General features: G+C 31.1%; 1 protein-coding gene across 2 annotated transcripts in view; it reads left to right on the forward strand.

The window, feature by feature from the left end:
* Positions 1 to 345: 345 nt before the first annotated feature.
* Positions 346 to 18,795, forward strand: part of LOC145247291 (putative monocarboxylate transporter 5) — a 61,650-nt gene continuing 43,200 nt past the window's right edge. For both annotated transcript variants that reach the window (XR_013863235.1, XM_080108911.1), the window contains exons 1-2: positions 346 to 484; positions 15,752 to 15,895. Coding sequence is in view for 1 of the 2 variants with exons in the window: in XM_080108911.1 (XP_079965037.1) it covers positions 403 to 484; positions 15,752 to 15,895 (226 nt within the window). In the remaining variant the exon portion in view is untranslated. The remainder of the gene's footprint in view (positions 485 to 15,751; positions 15,896 to 18,795) is intronic.

Consider the following 18,795-nt stretch of genomic DNA (forward strand, 5'->3'; position numbering starts at 1 on the left):
TTGAGAATTGCTTTGTCTTTTTTTTTAAAATTTTTTTTTAAAAGTTGAGGGTGGCTTTGGTTTTTTTTGTTGTTTTTTTTGTGTTTTACAAGTTGAGAATTGCTTTGTCTTTTTTTTTAAAATTTTTTTACACGGTGAAGATTTCTTCTTTTTCTTTCTTTTTTTTCTTTTACTTTCAGTGGTTTATACAACTTATTTTCACAACATACATTGTGCGTGCTTTTTCAACCATAAAGAGACGTCTAGTGAATATATATATATATATATATATATATATATATATATATATATATATATATATATATATATATATATATATATTACTTTGTTTTCTTCACGGCAGTTTTCATTACACAACACCATTTCTCCTTCCAAATGAACATTTAGTATTTGCAACGTTTAATGGCAGAAGAACAATTTAATATATATAAACCTCGCAGTAATCTGCCAGTGGATACAGGATGGGCCTGGGTCGTACTTACAGGTACGTAGTCATTATAAGCCTTTACATAACAATGGACTGAAATGATTTTTGTTTTAATTTGTAACTTGCGTATGGTGTGTTCAGTGTATCTGGCGTAATTTTGTATCTATTTTTTTCTGGTTTGATTGAGGAAGTTGAAAAGCTGTGATTTTTTTTTCTTTTCAACAGACACTCTTCCATGCCTTAGCGAAATTGAAAATCACTTTCGTAATCTATTTCCTTTGATTTCCACAACGCTATATTACAGAAAGAGTTGTGGTTAGTCTTTTTCTATTGCATCGTCGGCATAATCGCGTTGACACTCGTAAGATCACTGGTTAAGCAACGTTTATCCTAATAAGTACTAAATGGGTGACCATTTGGGAATTTTATGCGCTGTAGGTGCTCTCCGCTTATCTGGGCATTTTTACCAGTCGTCCTGTACATACACTTCACTTGCCATTCAAAAACTAATAAATCTATTATTATTATTATTAATGTATAAACTAATTAATCTGTTATGATGAATTTATAAATTAACTTATCTAATACTATGAATTTATAAACTAATTAATCTATTATTATGAATTTATAAATTAACTTATCTAATACTCTGAATTTAAAAACTAATTAATCTATTATTATGAATTTATAAATTAACTAATCTAATACTATGAATTTATAAACTAATTAATCTATTTTTATGAATTTATAAATTAATTAATCTAATACTATGAATTTATGAATTTGTAAATATTAATTATGAATTTATAAATTAATTAATCTAATACTATGAATTTATGAATTTGTAAATATTAATTATGAATTTATAAATTAATTATTCTAATACTATGAATTTATGAATTAGTAAATATTAATTATGAATTTATAAATTAATTAATCTAATACTATGAATTTATGAATTAATAAATATTAATTATGAATTTATAAATCAATTAATCTAATACTATGAATTTATGAATTTGTAAATATTAATAATGAATTTATAAATTAATTAATCTAATACTATGAATTTATGAATTAGTAAATATTAATTGTGAATTTATAAATTAATTAATCTAATACTATGAATTTATGAATTAGTAAATATTAATTATGAATTTATAAATTAATTAATCTAATACTATGAATTTATGAATTAGTAAATATTAATTATGAATTTATAAATCAATTAATCTAATACTATGAATTTATGAATTTGTAAATATTAATAATGAATTTATAAATTAATTAATCTAATACTATGAATTTATGAATTTGTAAATATTAATTATGAATTTATAAATTAATTATTCTAATACTATGAATTTATGAATTAGTAAATATTAATTATGAATTTATAAATTAATTAATCTAATACTATGAATTTATGAATTAATAAATATTAATTATGAATTTATAAATCAATTAATCTAATACTATGAATTTATGAATTTGTAAATATTAATAATGAATTTATAAATTAATTAATCTAATACTATGAATTTATGAATTAGTAAATATTAATTATGAATTTATGAATTAATTAATCTAATACTATGAATTTATAAACTAATTAATCTATTATGATGGATATTTAAACTGAGTTAATCTCTTATTATGTATTAATTAATTAATTAATTTTATATTATAAATGTATACACAAATTACTCTACTAGAATAATTGTAGAAATCAATGACCCTATCATTCTGAATACATAAATAATTAATTTAGCCTCATAAATGTATTAAATAATTAATGTATTATTAAGAATTTATAAACTTATAAATCTCATATTAGAATTTTTAAAATAACTAATGTACCATTATACATTCATAAACTTACTAATCTATTATTATGAATCCATGAGCTAATCATTTAATTATTATGAACTTATGAACTAATTAATTTTTATTAAGTATTGATAAAATATACCTAATATAAATTTATGAGCTAATACATCTATTCAAATGTATTAAATAAACTAATTATAATACTATTATGAATTAATGACTCTTTTAACGTACTATTATGTATTTTGAACTAATATTCTATTGTAACGAACTATAAACTAATTCAGAATTATAAATTCATGAAATAATTCAACGATTATTATAAACTAGCGCTGCCCGGTGAAAGCATAATCCCTTTCATAAAAAAAAATCTATGGTTGCTGGTGGTGGTCACTGCCGTCCCTGGCCAATAGCGGACAGAGGCGGCCATGGCAGACGTGGCTGAAATATAAAAAAGCAAATAAGGGAATGCGTAAATGCGGAGGTTAAGCAAATGTAAAAATATACCCTCCCACACAAAGTAAAAACAAGTTTTAAAATATGAAATACAAAGTTAACGTGTGTGTAGTCTGGAAAAAGTGCTAAAAACACAACGTTCTGTAGCCAATGAAAAAAAACATAATCAGTCGTTTTTTTTTTTAAATAATTAGTTCTAACAATACAAAAATTAGTAAGATACAAAATGCAAATATAGAAACTATAGCAGTAGCTGTAGAAGAAAAAATAAATGTCCTTTAAAAGGTACCCACAAGATGAAAAATGTGATTTATAGCTGCAGTCACAAACCCCAAATATAAATCATATTAATAGCAACAATACAAATCCCTTCTCACATTCTAACTCTACCACACATTTAATCAATGACAGCACCCCCATTAACCAATCTACCAATCAAATACAACCAAACCGATTACATATCAATACCACTCTTAAACTAGCTGACAACAAATATATTAAACAAAATTCAATTTACTTCGGTTCCACATCTGGACTTATTAAACATAGGATTTCAACACAAAAGCACTCCTTCAAAAATCCTTCCTTGAAAAACCAGACTTCTTTATCTAAACATATTTGGCGACTTAATGATAGAAATATTTCCTTCAAGTTAAAATGGGAAATAATAGGCTCTTATAAAGCATATATGCCGGAAGACAGATTCTGTGCACTTTGTAGATATGAAGCCCTTAAGATTTTAATATACAGTAACAATAAAACCATTATCTTAAACTTAAAAGAAATGTTTTTTCGGAATGCATTCATAAACGTGGGTTTAGGTTCATCAAATTAAAACCACCATAAATCATAAAATTTTCTTATTACTAATCTATCTTAAAATGTATAATTTATAAATTAATAACTATTATTATTATAGCTTTATTATTATTATTATTATTATTATTATTATTATTATTATTATTATTATTATTATTATAGTCTTATTTGATATTTTACCATTATTTTCTATTTTATTTTCACTTGTAATTTATATGTTACTATTTTTTATTAATATTAGTTCTATAAATATTATAATTACTATTAAAATAATATTATTATTTAATTACTACCAATAAGATTCATTTATTACTATTATTGATTTTATTAATATTACTATCTTTAAAACATTATATAAAAACAACTTATAAGTAATTAGTGGTTATCTCCCTTTGAACAATAAAAGTCTTTGTATTTCTATTTGAGTATCATTGCTCAAAAACAGAAGTTATCTCCCTTTATAATTGAAATGTTTAAAATACATTCAAATATAGCGTTTCTAACGATTTTAAACTCGTAATATTATTCTATTGGCTTGGCGTTTCCTTTTAAGTTTGTATATATCAACATTTTCAACCATTCATAAACTCAATGAATGCTTTGACGATGATCTTTACGAGCTTTAAAGGCGGACCATTAAAAGGTATATATATATTTTATTATAAATATTTAAAATATCCCCCTTAACCTTACTTTTCCACCCGATTTCATTTTATTCTATTTTATCTTACTTTGTTTATCAATATCAAAATAAGTAAAGATTTTCCTTTATATGTTAAATATTTTCCAGATATATATGCCTTACTTAAAAAAATGCTAGTTTTATTTTTGGTGTCTTTAAAAAAAAACACCCAATAATTTTGCTGATGAGCAGACTTTGTTTCAAAAAACTAAATGATCAAATTATTGTCCAAGACTTATTGTCTATCTCAATAAAAACATTGTTTCCGAAACGATCGTACAATTTATTGATTTTGTTTGTTCTTTCCTGTGAAACCGATTTTTAATTTTTAATTTTAATTATAAATTACCAATCATCTTACTCAATATTATATATATATATATATATATATATGAATATATATAATTTTTTTATTTTATTTTTATTTTTTTAATTTATTTATTTACTTTTGTTATTGTGAATTTAAAATTTATTTTGTATCGCTATCTTAGATAAATTTTATCCTGTGAGCACAGTTTTTCGCTATTTCTCTTCTACAGTTTAACAAATCTTGGGGTTATTTAAAGAATAGGATAGAATTTTTCTCATTTAGGCATAATCTACATGGATCGTCTAGGTCTCTACATGTTCTTGCTTGTATTACTATTTTCCATTCGACTATCGGAGACCGTCCACTTTCTTTGAGTTCTCAGTGTCGTGTTTTATTGGGGAAAGAGCATCCTACCTTTCTTTAATTTTTATCCAAATTTCTTCCAAATTTCAAATTTTATCATTGCGTAGTTGTTGCTTGATGTAATGTCATACGTTTTCGATAGGATTGAGGTCAGGAGATTGTGCAGGCCAATCCAAACACGGAATATTATGCTCTTCCATGAACCTCTTGATATTGCCAGCTGTGTGAATGGAGCATTATCCTCCATGAAGATGGGATTATCATCCAAATTCCAACCAAAGTAGGGTAGAAAATGCTCAGTCAACATATTAATGTATTTGGTCGAATTAATTCGACCTTGAAAGCGAACTATAGGCCCTGGACCATTGGTACTAATAACGTCCTACACCAAAACTGAACCTCCACCACCGTGCAGCGTTGAGATGAACACCTAGGATCATTTTTTTTTGTCTTTCCTCCGACGGACGTACTGCCTACCATCACTGCCTAACCTATTGAACTTGCTTTCGTCGCTAAAAAGCACTTTTGATTAATATGAAGATTCATGATCTTCCTTGAATCTGACGAAGTCCAGACGGCGCTTTCTGTTCTTTACAGAAATCATTGGCTTGCGTCTTACAAGATATCCTCGCATATTAAATTCCTTTAATCTGTCCTTGACAGTAGAAAGAGGGCACTTTCTACCAAGATTGCACTGTTGTTGGATTTTGGAGCTGTTTCAAATCAGTTTCTTAGGCTTAGGATCTTAGTAGAATTGTGTTCCCTGTTAAAAGTAACTCTAGTACGATCAGATTTAGGGGCATCACGATGCCTGTGTGTTGGTGCTTTGCACAGTCTTTCGTACCACATTTTTCACATTTCAATCTGCGGGCAATTTCTCGATTGGATAAACCAGAAAGGTGGAGATTAATAAGCTTCTGACGATCACTAAGTCGTGGCATATGAACTAAATGTTACGTTGTATAACCTGCAGCAACAATAATTACGATTAGAGATGCTTTGTTGCCTGTTGGTGGATATTTTACACTGATTTAGGGGCGATAATTTAAGCTTGTTTTAAGCGTATTTGTTGCTGCAGACTTTCTTTTTGCCTCCTCAATTTGAAGTTATTTTTTTTAAGTTGACGTGAACACTAGAATATTTCAATTAAAAGTCAAATATGAACATGGCAAACGGATAGAAAAATAAAAGGCGAATCAAATGAGTTATGGATTGTTTAAATAGTTACATTAAATTTAGCTTTAATTAGCAGTTTTTGAAAAAAATGACCAGCGCGGACTTTCTTTTTTGCTGTATATATCAATGAATTAGTTCAGAAATCATATATGAAAGTAACATATGTGAGAAAAATTCTCGTATGAAAACATAAACGAATAAAAGTAACCTTCGATGGTTTTTGTTATTAATATTATTGTATTTATTTGCTTTCCCACGAAAGCAAAATTTGGCACAAGGTCGTTTTCATTGTGAGCTTAAACCAGCTCCCCTAGAACAAGGCTAAAACGAGGTAACTTATACACATTGTTACATTAAAAAAAACAAGGCCGATAGCCATTAGTCGCGTGCTCTCGTGTAATGAATAAATGCGTGAATTTAGGATTGACATCAAATTCCTAAAGATGAACCCAAATGACCGAAAAATGGGCTGAAATGACTTAAATAAATAAAAATAAATGACTTAGAATGACTTTAATGAACTTAAGGATGAATTGAATGACCTTAAGAATGACTTGAATGCTTAAAAAAATAACTGGAATCCTTAAAAAAAAAATTGAATGATCTGGAGAATGACTTGAATGGCTTTGAGACTGACTGGTTGTGAAGTGGGTGATCATTTTACATTAAATTAATACAGAACAGTGATCCCCCACTTTATATCACAAAGTTACAAACATATTACAGCATGTAGTAAGAACATATACTACACTTTGATCTTGGCCAAAAGCCCAAGAAAAGGATATTTGTTTGCTCCCCCACCGAGCAAATTAGGCATTAGGCCGATTTCTAATGTGAGGAATAAAGGGGAAATGGGGACCAGCTCCCCGGGGAGTAGGGGAGCTGGATAGTGACAATTGGTATGAAGGGTTGCCCCTACATTGACCAAGCTCTTATATGTGGGGTTTCCCCCACATATGGTCTTTGCTTGCAATATCTGCCGGAAAAGATACTACACTTTGATCTTGGACAAAAGGCCAAGAAAAGGGGTGTTTATTTGCTCCTCCACCGAGCAAATTAGGCACAACGCAGATTTTTAAAGTGGGGAGTGAAGGGGAAATGGGGACCAACTCCCCGGGGAGTAGGGGAGCTGGATAGTGACAATTGGTATGAAGGGTTTCCCCTACATTGACCAAGCTCTTATATGTGGGGTTTCCCCCACATATGTTCTTTGCTTGCAGTATCTGCCGGAACAGATGGTATTTATTTGCTCCCCCACCGAGCAAATTAGGCACAAGGCCGATTTTTAATGTGAGGAGTGAAGGGAGGGGGAAGGGAAAAAGGGAACCAGCTCCCGAGAGGTGGGAAATGGGAGCTGGTTAAAGGTCAGGCATGTGGGGTTGCCCCCACATCCGGTCTTTGCTAGTCATAGCCAGTCCTAGCTAGTCATAGCTTGCAGTATCTGCCGGAACAGATACTACACTTTGATCTGGTTTATATAGTTTATTTCCATAATGAAAAAAATTTACAATTAAATAATGACAAATTCAAAAAATAAAAGCAAAATATTAACATTTGTAAACAAACTTAGGCACAAGGCCATGGCCAAAAAGCCAAGAAAAGCTTAAAAAGCTAAGAACAGCATCTATTAACAACATACCTTTGATCTTAACCATAAAGACCAAGCACAAAAGTGTTACGGTCAGACGACAGACTGACCGACCGATTGACCGACCGACCGATTGATGGTGTAACTTATAGAGTCGCTTGCACGCGACTAAAAACGATCGAACTTGCTTTATATTACATTTCCTCTGCAATTATCGTCGCATTTTTAATTAATCGCATCTTTTTATGCAAATGAATTTGGCTGATTATTTTTTTCAGAATAACAGACGAGTGGTTGGTTCGATACAAAGCCTACACGAATATAAACAAACCATCTGTGTTGATTTCCGAGCAACTTTGTTGTTGTGGAGGAAACTCATACGTCGAAATCGACGGGAGAGTCCATCAGATATATATATACAGTTGAAACTCGGGATACGGTCGCTCTAGGATACAGGTGTTTTCCAAATTACGATGTGGAATACGATGTTTTTCCTGTCAACTGATTAGGCTATTTGCTTGCCTTGCAGTGTTATTTTTAATGTTATTTGGTTACATACATGTGTATCATACAGTGTGCTGTATATATATATATATATATATATATATATATATATATATATATATATATATATATATATATAAGTGAACGTGCCTATGTGTCTGTTTGTGTGTGTGTGTGTCTGTGTACATTTCCCTACGTAATAACTCCGTCAATTTTTAGTCTACAGACTCGAAATTTGATATACAGTGCATTGAGATTTGGGAAAATTCATGCGATCGGTTTTCGGCCAGAATTATGGCTGCCAAGGGGTCAAAGATCAAGGATTTGAGAATTGAGAACTATACCAAACTCTTCAGACAATTTTGGGTCTAAACACTTGAAATTTTAGATATAGGTACCTTGGACATGGATCTAACTCAATAACTTGATTTGAGCCCAAAACAGTAAATTTTAAGGGGTCATAATAGGGTTAAAATTTTTAAAAAATGTACCCCTTTTTTTTTTTTGCTCAGCATACACCTCCAAACACTTGGGCAACGCCGGGCACCATGCTAGTATATATATATATATATATATATATATATATATATATATATATATATATATATATATATATATATATTCTTTGATTTCTTGATGTTGCTTTTTCTTAATAATAAAAAATAGTAAAAAAACAAGCAGTTACAGAAATAACAATTTCTCTGCAATTACCGTTTTTCAATTTTTGTTCTTAAAGTTTGTTTTGTTTTAGTTTTTTTTTGTTTTTTTTCGTAATATTAAAACTTTGTTACATTAAATACAGTAGCTGACAAACAAATAATATTTTCTTTGCAATTAATTAAAGCTAACTTTCCAGGTTATTTTTCATAAAGTCCAAATACCAGCTGACGTGATATTGTAAACAAGTTGGATTTTCTTAATAATAAAACAGTAATTATGTACCTATTTACTATGCCTCCCCACGGGACAGAGTTAGACACCAGGGTCGTTTTTTAACGTGGAGAAAAAAAAATAAACAGCGTCCCAAATCCTCATACAAAAATTTGAAAGAAATCACTTAGTAATATAGAGTTACCTCCCATGATCCAATAACAGTGACTATAAATATACAATATTAATCAGCGTGTTTGTCAACGGCATATGAACTCGAAAATCAAATGTTTGCAGTCGTATGTTTATAGAAACATTTTTATGAATTACGCATAGAAAATGTAATCACAGAGCAAAGAAAACTTTAAACTATTATAAGTATATGGAAGATAAATTAGTTGTGAGACTTATAGCAGAAAACGCAAGTATTTATTAAGAAAAATAACCACAGTTTGTAAAGGGAAATAAGCAGCTAATATTTATAAGAGTAATCTCCCCTACATCTGAAATATATATTTTAATTGTTATCTCAAATTAAAACACTTTATATATATATATATATATATATATATATATATATATATATATATATATATATATATATATACATATATATCGCTTATCTCCCTGTAATACATATATATATATATATATATATATATATATATATATATATATATATATTACAGGGAGATAAGCGATATATATATATATTTATATATATATATATATATATATATATATATATATATATATATTTATATATATATATCGCTTATCTCCTTACACACACACACATATATATATATATATATATATATATATATATATATATATATATGTGTGTGTGTAAGGAGATAAGCGATATATATATATATATATATATATATATATATATATATATATATATATATATATATATATATATATATATATATAAGAGCCAGATACGTCCAAGGATGGAATACTGTTGCCACATATGGGCAGGAGCTGCTAGAAAAGACTTGTCCTGCCTTGATAGGATTCAAAATAGACTTCGTGGCCTGGTGGGAGATGTCCTTTTCTCTTTGCTGCAATCTCTATCTCACAGAAGAGACGTTGCGAGTTTGTCTCTGCTTTATCGTTATTTTCATGGAAAGTGTTCGACTGAGCTTCAATCTATGGTCCCCCCCTCGCCAAACTTTCACAAGAAACACTCGTCTAGCTGAAAACACTATCAATAATTCCCCCCACTCTTTATCTGTGCCTAAACCTAAACATAGATTCCATGATCAAAGCTTCTTTCTTAGAACTGCACGCCTGTGGAATTATCTTCCGTTTTCCTGCTTTCCAGCTGTCTACAATATGGTTGTCTTCAAGTCCAACGTGAACACGTTTCTGATGAGCCGTTCCACTTAAGTTAACAAATTTACCGAACTTCCATTACTATCGATTACTATATTGTCCGCTTGACTACTGTACACTCTTTAACCCTTATCCTTGAGTGGCCTATCACCCTTGATAAGTGGTAGCACCTATGTAAAAAAAACATTTTTTATTGTGTTACTAGCTTTTCATTACTGGTCAAGTAAGTTTGTAACTTTCATTTCTGTTGACAACGATTGCATGTAAAAATACGTTTAATGGTTCAGTTCTTTCTTCTTTTTTTTACATGAGATATATATTAACTACGAGGTGTCTTCAATAGGTTTCCAAACTTTTGTACAGGCATTTAAAATTGTCTCAAACTTTTGAAACTTCAGTATGTTATTTCTATACATCGTATGAGATGACTGACGGATGTTTCTGATTTCAGGTTAAAACGAACAGCCACATCAGGCATTGAAATACACCCTACTAAAGCCTGATTGTCACATTGAATTTAAAACATGCAATCTCGACGTGAGGACACTTTAGAAGAAGGATATGCAATAAAATTCCATTTTAAACTTGGGAAAATGTCACAGAAACGTATGAAATGCTTTAAACTGCTTTTGGACCATCTTGCATGAATAGAGCATCAGTTTTTGAGTGGCATAATAGAATCAAGGAGGGCGGGGAGTCTGTGAGAGATGATAAGATGCGTGGAAGCAGTCAGAAAGTCAGGAGAACAAAGTTGATTGGACAAATAAAAAAATTCATACTTAAGGACTCTCGTGTGTGTCTATAGAGACAATAAATGCACAGTTCGGTTTCAGTGTGGGAACTGTACCCACAATTATTCACAAGTAACTTAAGATGTGAAGGTTTGCGTGAATGTACCAGTCCACAACCCCATCCTTGTCACAGACTATTTGACCAACATGGGCATCAAGACTATTCCTCATCCTCCTTATAGTCTAGACCTGGCTCCAAGTGACTTTAGGTTATGCCTTAAGTTTAAGGTAAATTTTAGAGACTGTCGTTATGAGACAATTGAGGAGATGAAAGAGGCTTTGGCGAGCGTCATTAACACGTTTACACAAGATGACTTATATGGGGTCTTCCAAAAGTTGTTGGAACCGGTACAACAAGTGCATTGCAGTCGGAGGAGATTATTGGAAGGGGATTGGAGATTCAACAAAAGTGGCTATGCGAAAAAAGTCTGAAAACTTATTGAAGACGCGTCGTATACCTGTAACAGAATGAGATTAAATCTGTCTCTTACTAATATGTTATCGATCTCATCTCTCTAACTCTATGGTGATCTTATTTTAGATAAAATCGTCATCTTTCCTTCTCTCGTCCCATCTCTCTCTCTCTCTCTCTCTCTCTCGCTTTCTCTCTATCTGTCTATCTATATATCTACCTACCTATTAGCTTTTATTCTGCCAACTACAGAATTTACTTTCGATTTATTTTTTCATTAAATATAATTTTACCTTAGGGACCACGTAAATAATGTTTGACCTTTACGTAAAAGCAATATACATAAACGCTGACAAAATCGAATTAGTTTAGTGAACATTTTTCATAAAACTGGAATTTGAAATAAAAATATGACTTTTACTCTACTTCAAAAAGTGTGTTTTATTTAAGAAAGAGTGGTGGAATAACCGTCTTTCCAAACATTCACATAAAACACTCGTTTAACTACAACCACTATCAATAATTTCTCCCACTCTCTATCTGTGCCTTAATCTAAACACAAATCACATGAATAAAACTTCTTTCCTAAAACTTCCCGCCCACGGAACTTTTTTTCCCGGCCGACGACAATATGGTAGACTGTAAGTCTAAGGTAAACAAGTTCTTGTTTAGCTGTCCCCTTAAATTATCCAATTCTATTCAATCTAGACAATTAACGATTACTACACTACCATCTTCAATTAATTAACTGTTATCCTCGAGTTTTTTCGGGCCTGGATAAGTGATAACTCTTAAGTAAAAGTAAATGATGGTTGGTTGGTTGCTTTTGTTTTACGGCATATCAACCCTTTTCAGGTTATTTAATGCCGAATACAAAGAAAAAAAATTAATAGGATATATTTGTTGTTTTCAAGTCGGTTTCTATTTAACCCATAGTTTGGACCCTAACAGGTACTATAACTCCGGGTCAGAGTGGACCTGAGAGCAATGCCAATTAAAGGGTGGCTCCACACTCTCCAAAGCCCGCAAGCTGGGGCCTAGCTACTGGATATAGTTTAAGGTCATATCCAGAACCAAAAGTAAATAAATAAATAAAGATTAATAGTTATATTTAATAAACTAGTTTAATGTAACAAAGCCGGACTCAGCAGTAATGACTTAACCGTGCGCAAGGTGACGGTACAGCGAGGAAGAATAAAAAGATTATAAAGAAAGAAAAACGTGTCTGCGTACAACGTGTGGTTCCCAGGAGTTGACATGTAACGACACCGTTAAACAAACGCTGTACTATATTATATGAATAATAGAAACAGTTAAAACAGTGCAAAAGGAATACCGTCATGTGCAGTAATCTATACATACAATCACAAGAAAAGGAACCCGTTTATGTACTGGTATTTTGTTTATAAACACACACAAACATACTCGCATATATATGTGAGCGCGTGCGCGTTTTGAACGCAATATGACAAAACATATTATATATGTGTGTCGATATAGAATTTAAATTTTCTCCTTATCTCGATATTTCATGGTGCCTGGGGGATGAATACCAGACTGTAGAATAAAAAGTTATTTGGTTTGAATCTTTTGATCGGCTGTATTTATTAATTACTATACTGAGGATTGCGTAAGCATGGAACAGCAGTGTCTCTAGGTATAAATAAAAAATAGATAACACACACACACACACATATATATATATATATATATATATATATATATATATATATATATATATATATATATATATATAATGATTTTTCATTACTTTTTTTGTAACCAAGAGCGGAGGTCCGCTTGAAATATAAAAAATAACAATAAAAATATTAAATACAAAAGTAACATCGTTTTTCATGCTTCAAAAAACCCGACATACACACACAGACACAGACACACACACACACACACACACACACACACACATATATATATACATATATATAAAGCTGAATGTGTGTCTGTGTGTGTGTGTGTGGTCACGAATAGAGTCTTATATGGTTGACCATTTTAAAAATCTGATTACATATAATAATAGAAGATGTATCGATACACAGGAATGGGTATGTTTGATCGGACAGAACGGTGGTTCATTAAAATTGTGGGGTCTGCCTTCGCGCCTGCTCCACAAAGTATGGAAATTAAAAAAAACTAAAAAATTAAAAAAAAAAAACGTTTACAAGTGTTTTTGATATAGATGTACATAAGAATACTTTGATAAATATGTTTTAACTTAAATAGGGGTGGTATAATAAGATTGTGGGGTCTGCGTTCGCGCCTGGCCTCCATAGAATTGAAATGGGCACAAACTTTAATAAAGACTTTTCATATTTATCTGCGTAAGTATACTTTGATAATTATATTTCAGGTTGAAGAAATATGGTATAATAAAATTATGGGGTGTTCGTTCGCACCTGACCTCCATAGAATGGAAATATGTCACAAAGTTTAACAAGGTTTTTAAATATAGATCCACAGAATATTGTGATAAGTGTTTCAGTGTGAACAGGTATGGTATAATAAATTATGGGGTTTATCTATTTTATTTTTACTTTCATCATATTTTGCTTTGGTTTTGATACCCCCAAATTCAATCCAAATTTACAACCCTTCCTTTTCATAACGTATCATACTTTAATAAATAAGAGTCCATTTTCTGTAGGCTGTTTTTGAACCCAGTCAACGACGGGTACTTTTGCTAGTATATATACATATATATATATATATATACACATATATATATGCATATATATATATATATATATATATATATATATATATATATGATTAAAATGATGGAAATAGTATTCCGACAAAATAGAGAAAATAAAAATGAACAAACCGTATTATGTGTTCATCAACGTTTCGTCTTTATTTCGAGACTTCCTCTGGATGAACGAGATTAAGAAACAAAAATACCAGTACAAAATATTTGAAAATGTTTCACGTGCACAGTGTGATGCAGGTCTATTTCAGAGAATCGGAAAAAAGACGTTGGAAATTCAAAAAGGAGGGGGGGGCTGACGCTGTTAAAGAGAAGAAAGTTTAGTGACGTCATATAGTTGTTAATGTAATTTTACAACTATGAACGCAAGTTAATATTCTCATTGGGAAAAAGATATATCTGTTGAAATTCAAATATAAGTTTGTAACAGAAATAAAATGAGTGTTTTTTTATGTAATTTATTGATTGAGATTATGTGTTAATTATTACAGGGGGTGTTTGAATGGTGTGAGAAAGTTAACCTGTGTCTACAGTTAAATAATGTTCTTTTAATAAAAGTTTACTCATTAATGGCGCTATGTTATAGAAAACTCCACGTTGTTTAATAGTGCTTGAAATTGCGATAAGCGCAGATTCAAGAAGTCTCCGGCGTGGTTTATTTGAAATAAATTTAACTACTTTTGCTTGTTTAAAGTCAAAGGTGTGGTTATATTGCAATGAATGAGAGAATAATGCACTTAGAGAATTGCTATTTTTTATATCTCTTTTATGTTCATTGAGCCTTTTTTTCCAATTTATATGTGTGTGTGTGTGTGTGTGTGTGCGTGTCTGTGTGTGTGTCTGTGTGTGTGTCTGTGTGTGTATGTCGGGTTTTTTGAAGCATGAAAAACGATGTTACTTTTGTATTTAATATTTTTATTGTTATTTTTTATATCTTAATACGTTGGTGAAACTCAGCGTAAATTGGAAAAAATACTAGTCCTCAATAAGGAAGTAGAGCACGGTATACTCTTTATTTGTTTTTACATAAGCAATAATATATTACTACACAGCCATGAGCATGTTTCCGTCAGCTAGTTACCAGTGACTAAAGACCTTTTTATAGTTTATAGTTTGCAAACTGCAGGCTATGTCGCCTGAAGTCTCTAGTTACTGGTAACTAGCTTACCGAAAAATGCTCATGACTGTGTACCAACATATTATTGCCTGTGTAAAAACAAATAAAGAGAGAGAGAGAGAGAATGCGTGTGTGTGTGTGCGTGCGTGTGTGTGTGTGTGCGTGTGTGCGTGTGTGTGTAACTGGCTTATCTTTTCGAGGTTAAGACAACCTAACCCGCGCTCAATTGATCACGTTTATTAAGTTCTCGAATAAAAATACAAATTTTAAGAAAACATTTTGTCTTATATTCTGGGATGTTTTTTTTTTTGTTTTTTTTTTTAATTTATCATTTCAGCCTCTTTCATGGTCATGTTTATTATGCAAGGAACTTTACGAACATTTGGAATCGTTTTCGTCGAACTCCAGCGAAGTTTCCAAACTTCCTCTTCGATGATTTCGGCTGTACTGACAACACACTATATAGCGAACAGCTTGTCTTGTAACGTAGACATGTTTTCCTTTCTTCCTTTCACGACAACCGATTCTTTTTTAACTCACTAATAAATAGAAAGTAATAATATTACTTAATACTTTAACTCATTAATAATATTACTTAATACTTTAACTCATTAATAATATTACTTAATACTTTAACTCATTAATAATATTACTTAATACTTTAACTCATTAATAATATTACTTAATACTTTAACTCATTAATAAATAGAAAGTAATAATATTACTTAATGAAACCAAAACTGCATGCTTTGTAGTTCACTAAACACAAGATATCAGAAGTGTGATAAAAAAAACTAAATAGTATTCTGTGTTTATTTTAATTATTTTATTTTTATTTCGGACTATTATTCTCATCTTTTATTAGTTGTTTTCACGATTCCAAGTTCCTATCCGTCGCGGTTACCACCTGATGAAGGCCAGAGAAATAGTTGGCCGAAACGTCGTGAAAAACAACAACTAATAAAAGATGAGAATAATAGTCCGAAATAAAAATAAATAAATTAATTAATTAATATATATAATGCTTATCTCAAGAATGAATTCCAATTAAGGAATAATATATAATTCTGTGTTGTTAAAATAACGAAGCATATATTCTCGATCGATGTTAATATTGTAATCTGATGATGTTTTATTTTGGTTAGTAAAAAATAAAGAAGGACTTTTTATCCTCACCCTCAGAAGGCCATATACTGCCACTCATATTAAAGAAAATTATATTTCTAAATCATATATCTAAATGTAGATTAATAATTGTATTGTTTGGATGTTTTGTTTTTCTACCATCTTGGGTATTATTCACAAAACGCTTCGGTCCATGTAATCTCTGACCTTCACCTTATGTGTCTTGTCGAACTCGGGAATCCTTCTGTCGAACTCGAGAATATATGCGGAATTTCGAATGGAAAAGTAAGATAATGGAACAGTTTTCCATCGTAGTTTGCACAGGGTTTAAGTCTGTCTTTTAACCCTACGGTAAACAATTTTGCACAAGTCTGCCTACAGATTGATTACTTTAAATATATCTCTCATGTCATATTTTAAATAACTGACACTTTTTAGTTTTCGACTACAAACTTTATTCTTAGAATACTCCTCGAACGAAGAAAAGCCCGAGATCAAGTCCTTTGAACATGCCAGCACGTCAATTTGACCCATTTGCTCAGAGAATATTGCATCAATATATTCATAGAAATCTCTTAGAATAATGTAGTGGGACCCCATTTTATCGGAAAAAAAATAATTTCTATGGAAACAATTGTAATAATATAACTGTTGTGGTTGCAAGGTTGAACAATAATTAGTAAGGAAATACAATGAAGACGCAAACAACAAGATAACGCAATAATAAGTGTATTAAAGAAAAGGTATATTTACAATATGTACAAATGACGGTGTCGAGTCAGAGAGTCTTGGTGGGAGGACATGTACGCTCTTCGGCGTCACTTCCGGTGGCATTTGAGTAAGATACACAAAGGCCAACCTAGGCTTGCCATTTATAGTGTTATGTTATTCGCATATGCAAATAAGTGGTTGCCACCACAACACCCCCCTCCCAAGATTTGAAGTCACACAGATTTCAATATCTTTTTCTTTTTGGGTTTACCATTAATGGTTCATTCACTTTTCTTTTCCTACCTGATCTTCGGGGCTCAGGTGCATTTTGAGGCGGTTCCAAATTAAAAGATTCGTATATGATATCTATGGTGTCCTCCTCTTCGACTGTTGTCGTATCATCATCATCTTGGATATGACGTTTTTTTATCTGATTTATGTGCCTTTTATGTATATTCTGTGGACCTTTAATCATGTATGTACAATCACCAATGCGTTTATCCACTACTCCACATTCCCAGTAAGATGTGTTATTTCTGTAGCACTTAAAATATACTCGATCTACCGAGTTATATTTCTTTCTTCTCGTGTGTGTAGTGTTTCGGATAATTGCCTCTGGGCTTGGTAGGGGGTAATGGTGATCTTTTAATAGGGAGTTGACCCCGGTCGAAAAGTCTGCGCACACTCCAACTTCGTCATTCTTTTTCTTTACGTATACGGTGGGGGCTGCCCACTCGCTGTGTTCTATTTTTGATAGAATTCCCGTCTGTTCCAATCTATTTAATTCTTTATCAATCTTTTCCAACCCAGCGAACGGAACATTTCGCTTTTTTCTAAAAATTGGGCTGGCGTTTTCTTTAAGTTCAAACGAGGCCTTGAATTTATTGCAGCGACCTAAGTTAGTCGTGAATGCCTCAGGAAATAATTCTTTTAAATCGTCTTTTATCTTTACTGTTGTTGGAGAAACACATTCTAATTTTTTACAGAATGTATTGATTGGTTTATCCCATAGTCCGAATTTCTCAATTAAATCTATTCCAAACAGATTTTCACTATTTTTTAGTACGAATATTTTTAATTTCTTCGAAATCCCTTTCAATTTTATCGGGAGGACAACTTCTCCTTCAAATTTTATACCACCACCAGTTACCGTCCGGGCTGCTTTACTAGTTTTCATCATGGCCGGTTTTCCCAACTTTTTCCACGTATTCAGGTTTATTATAGAAACATCGGAGCAAGAGTCGAGTTGTAACTTAATTGATGTTTTAAATATTTCCACTTTTACGTATTTTCGCCGATCTTTGTCTAATTTTGTATTTGTTTTTGTTTGCTGTACTCTCTTTCTTATGTAATCTTTATATCTGCAGCAATCGCTTTTGTGTCCCACCTTCTTACAAATGTAGCATTTTTTCTTCTTATAAGGACAATCTGATTCCCAATGCTTTTCTGCACATCTCTTACAGTTATATCTAGGAAGAGGCTTGTTATATTGTGTACTATATTTATGGTTATTATCTTTGGAATATCCCGTTCCATTGCTTTTCT

This window comes from Euprymna scolopes, chromosome 25 (genome assembly GCF_053919585.1).
Source record: "Euprymna scolopes isolate OS-2025 chromosome 25, ASM5391958v1, whole genome shotgun sequence".
NCBI lineage: Eukaryota > Metazoa > Mollusca > Cephalopoda > Sepiida > Sepiolidae > Euprymna > Euprymna scolopes.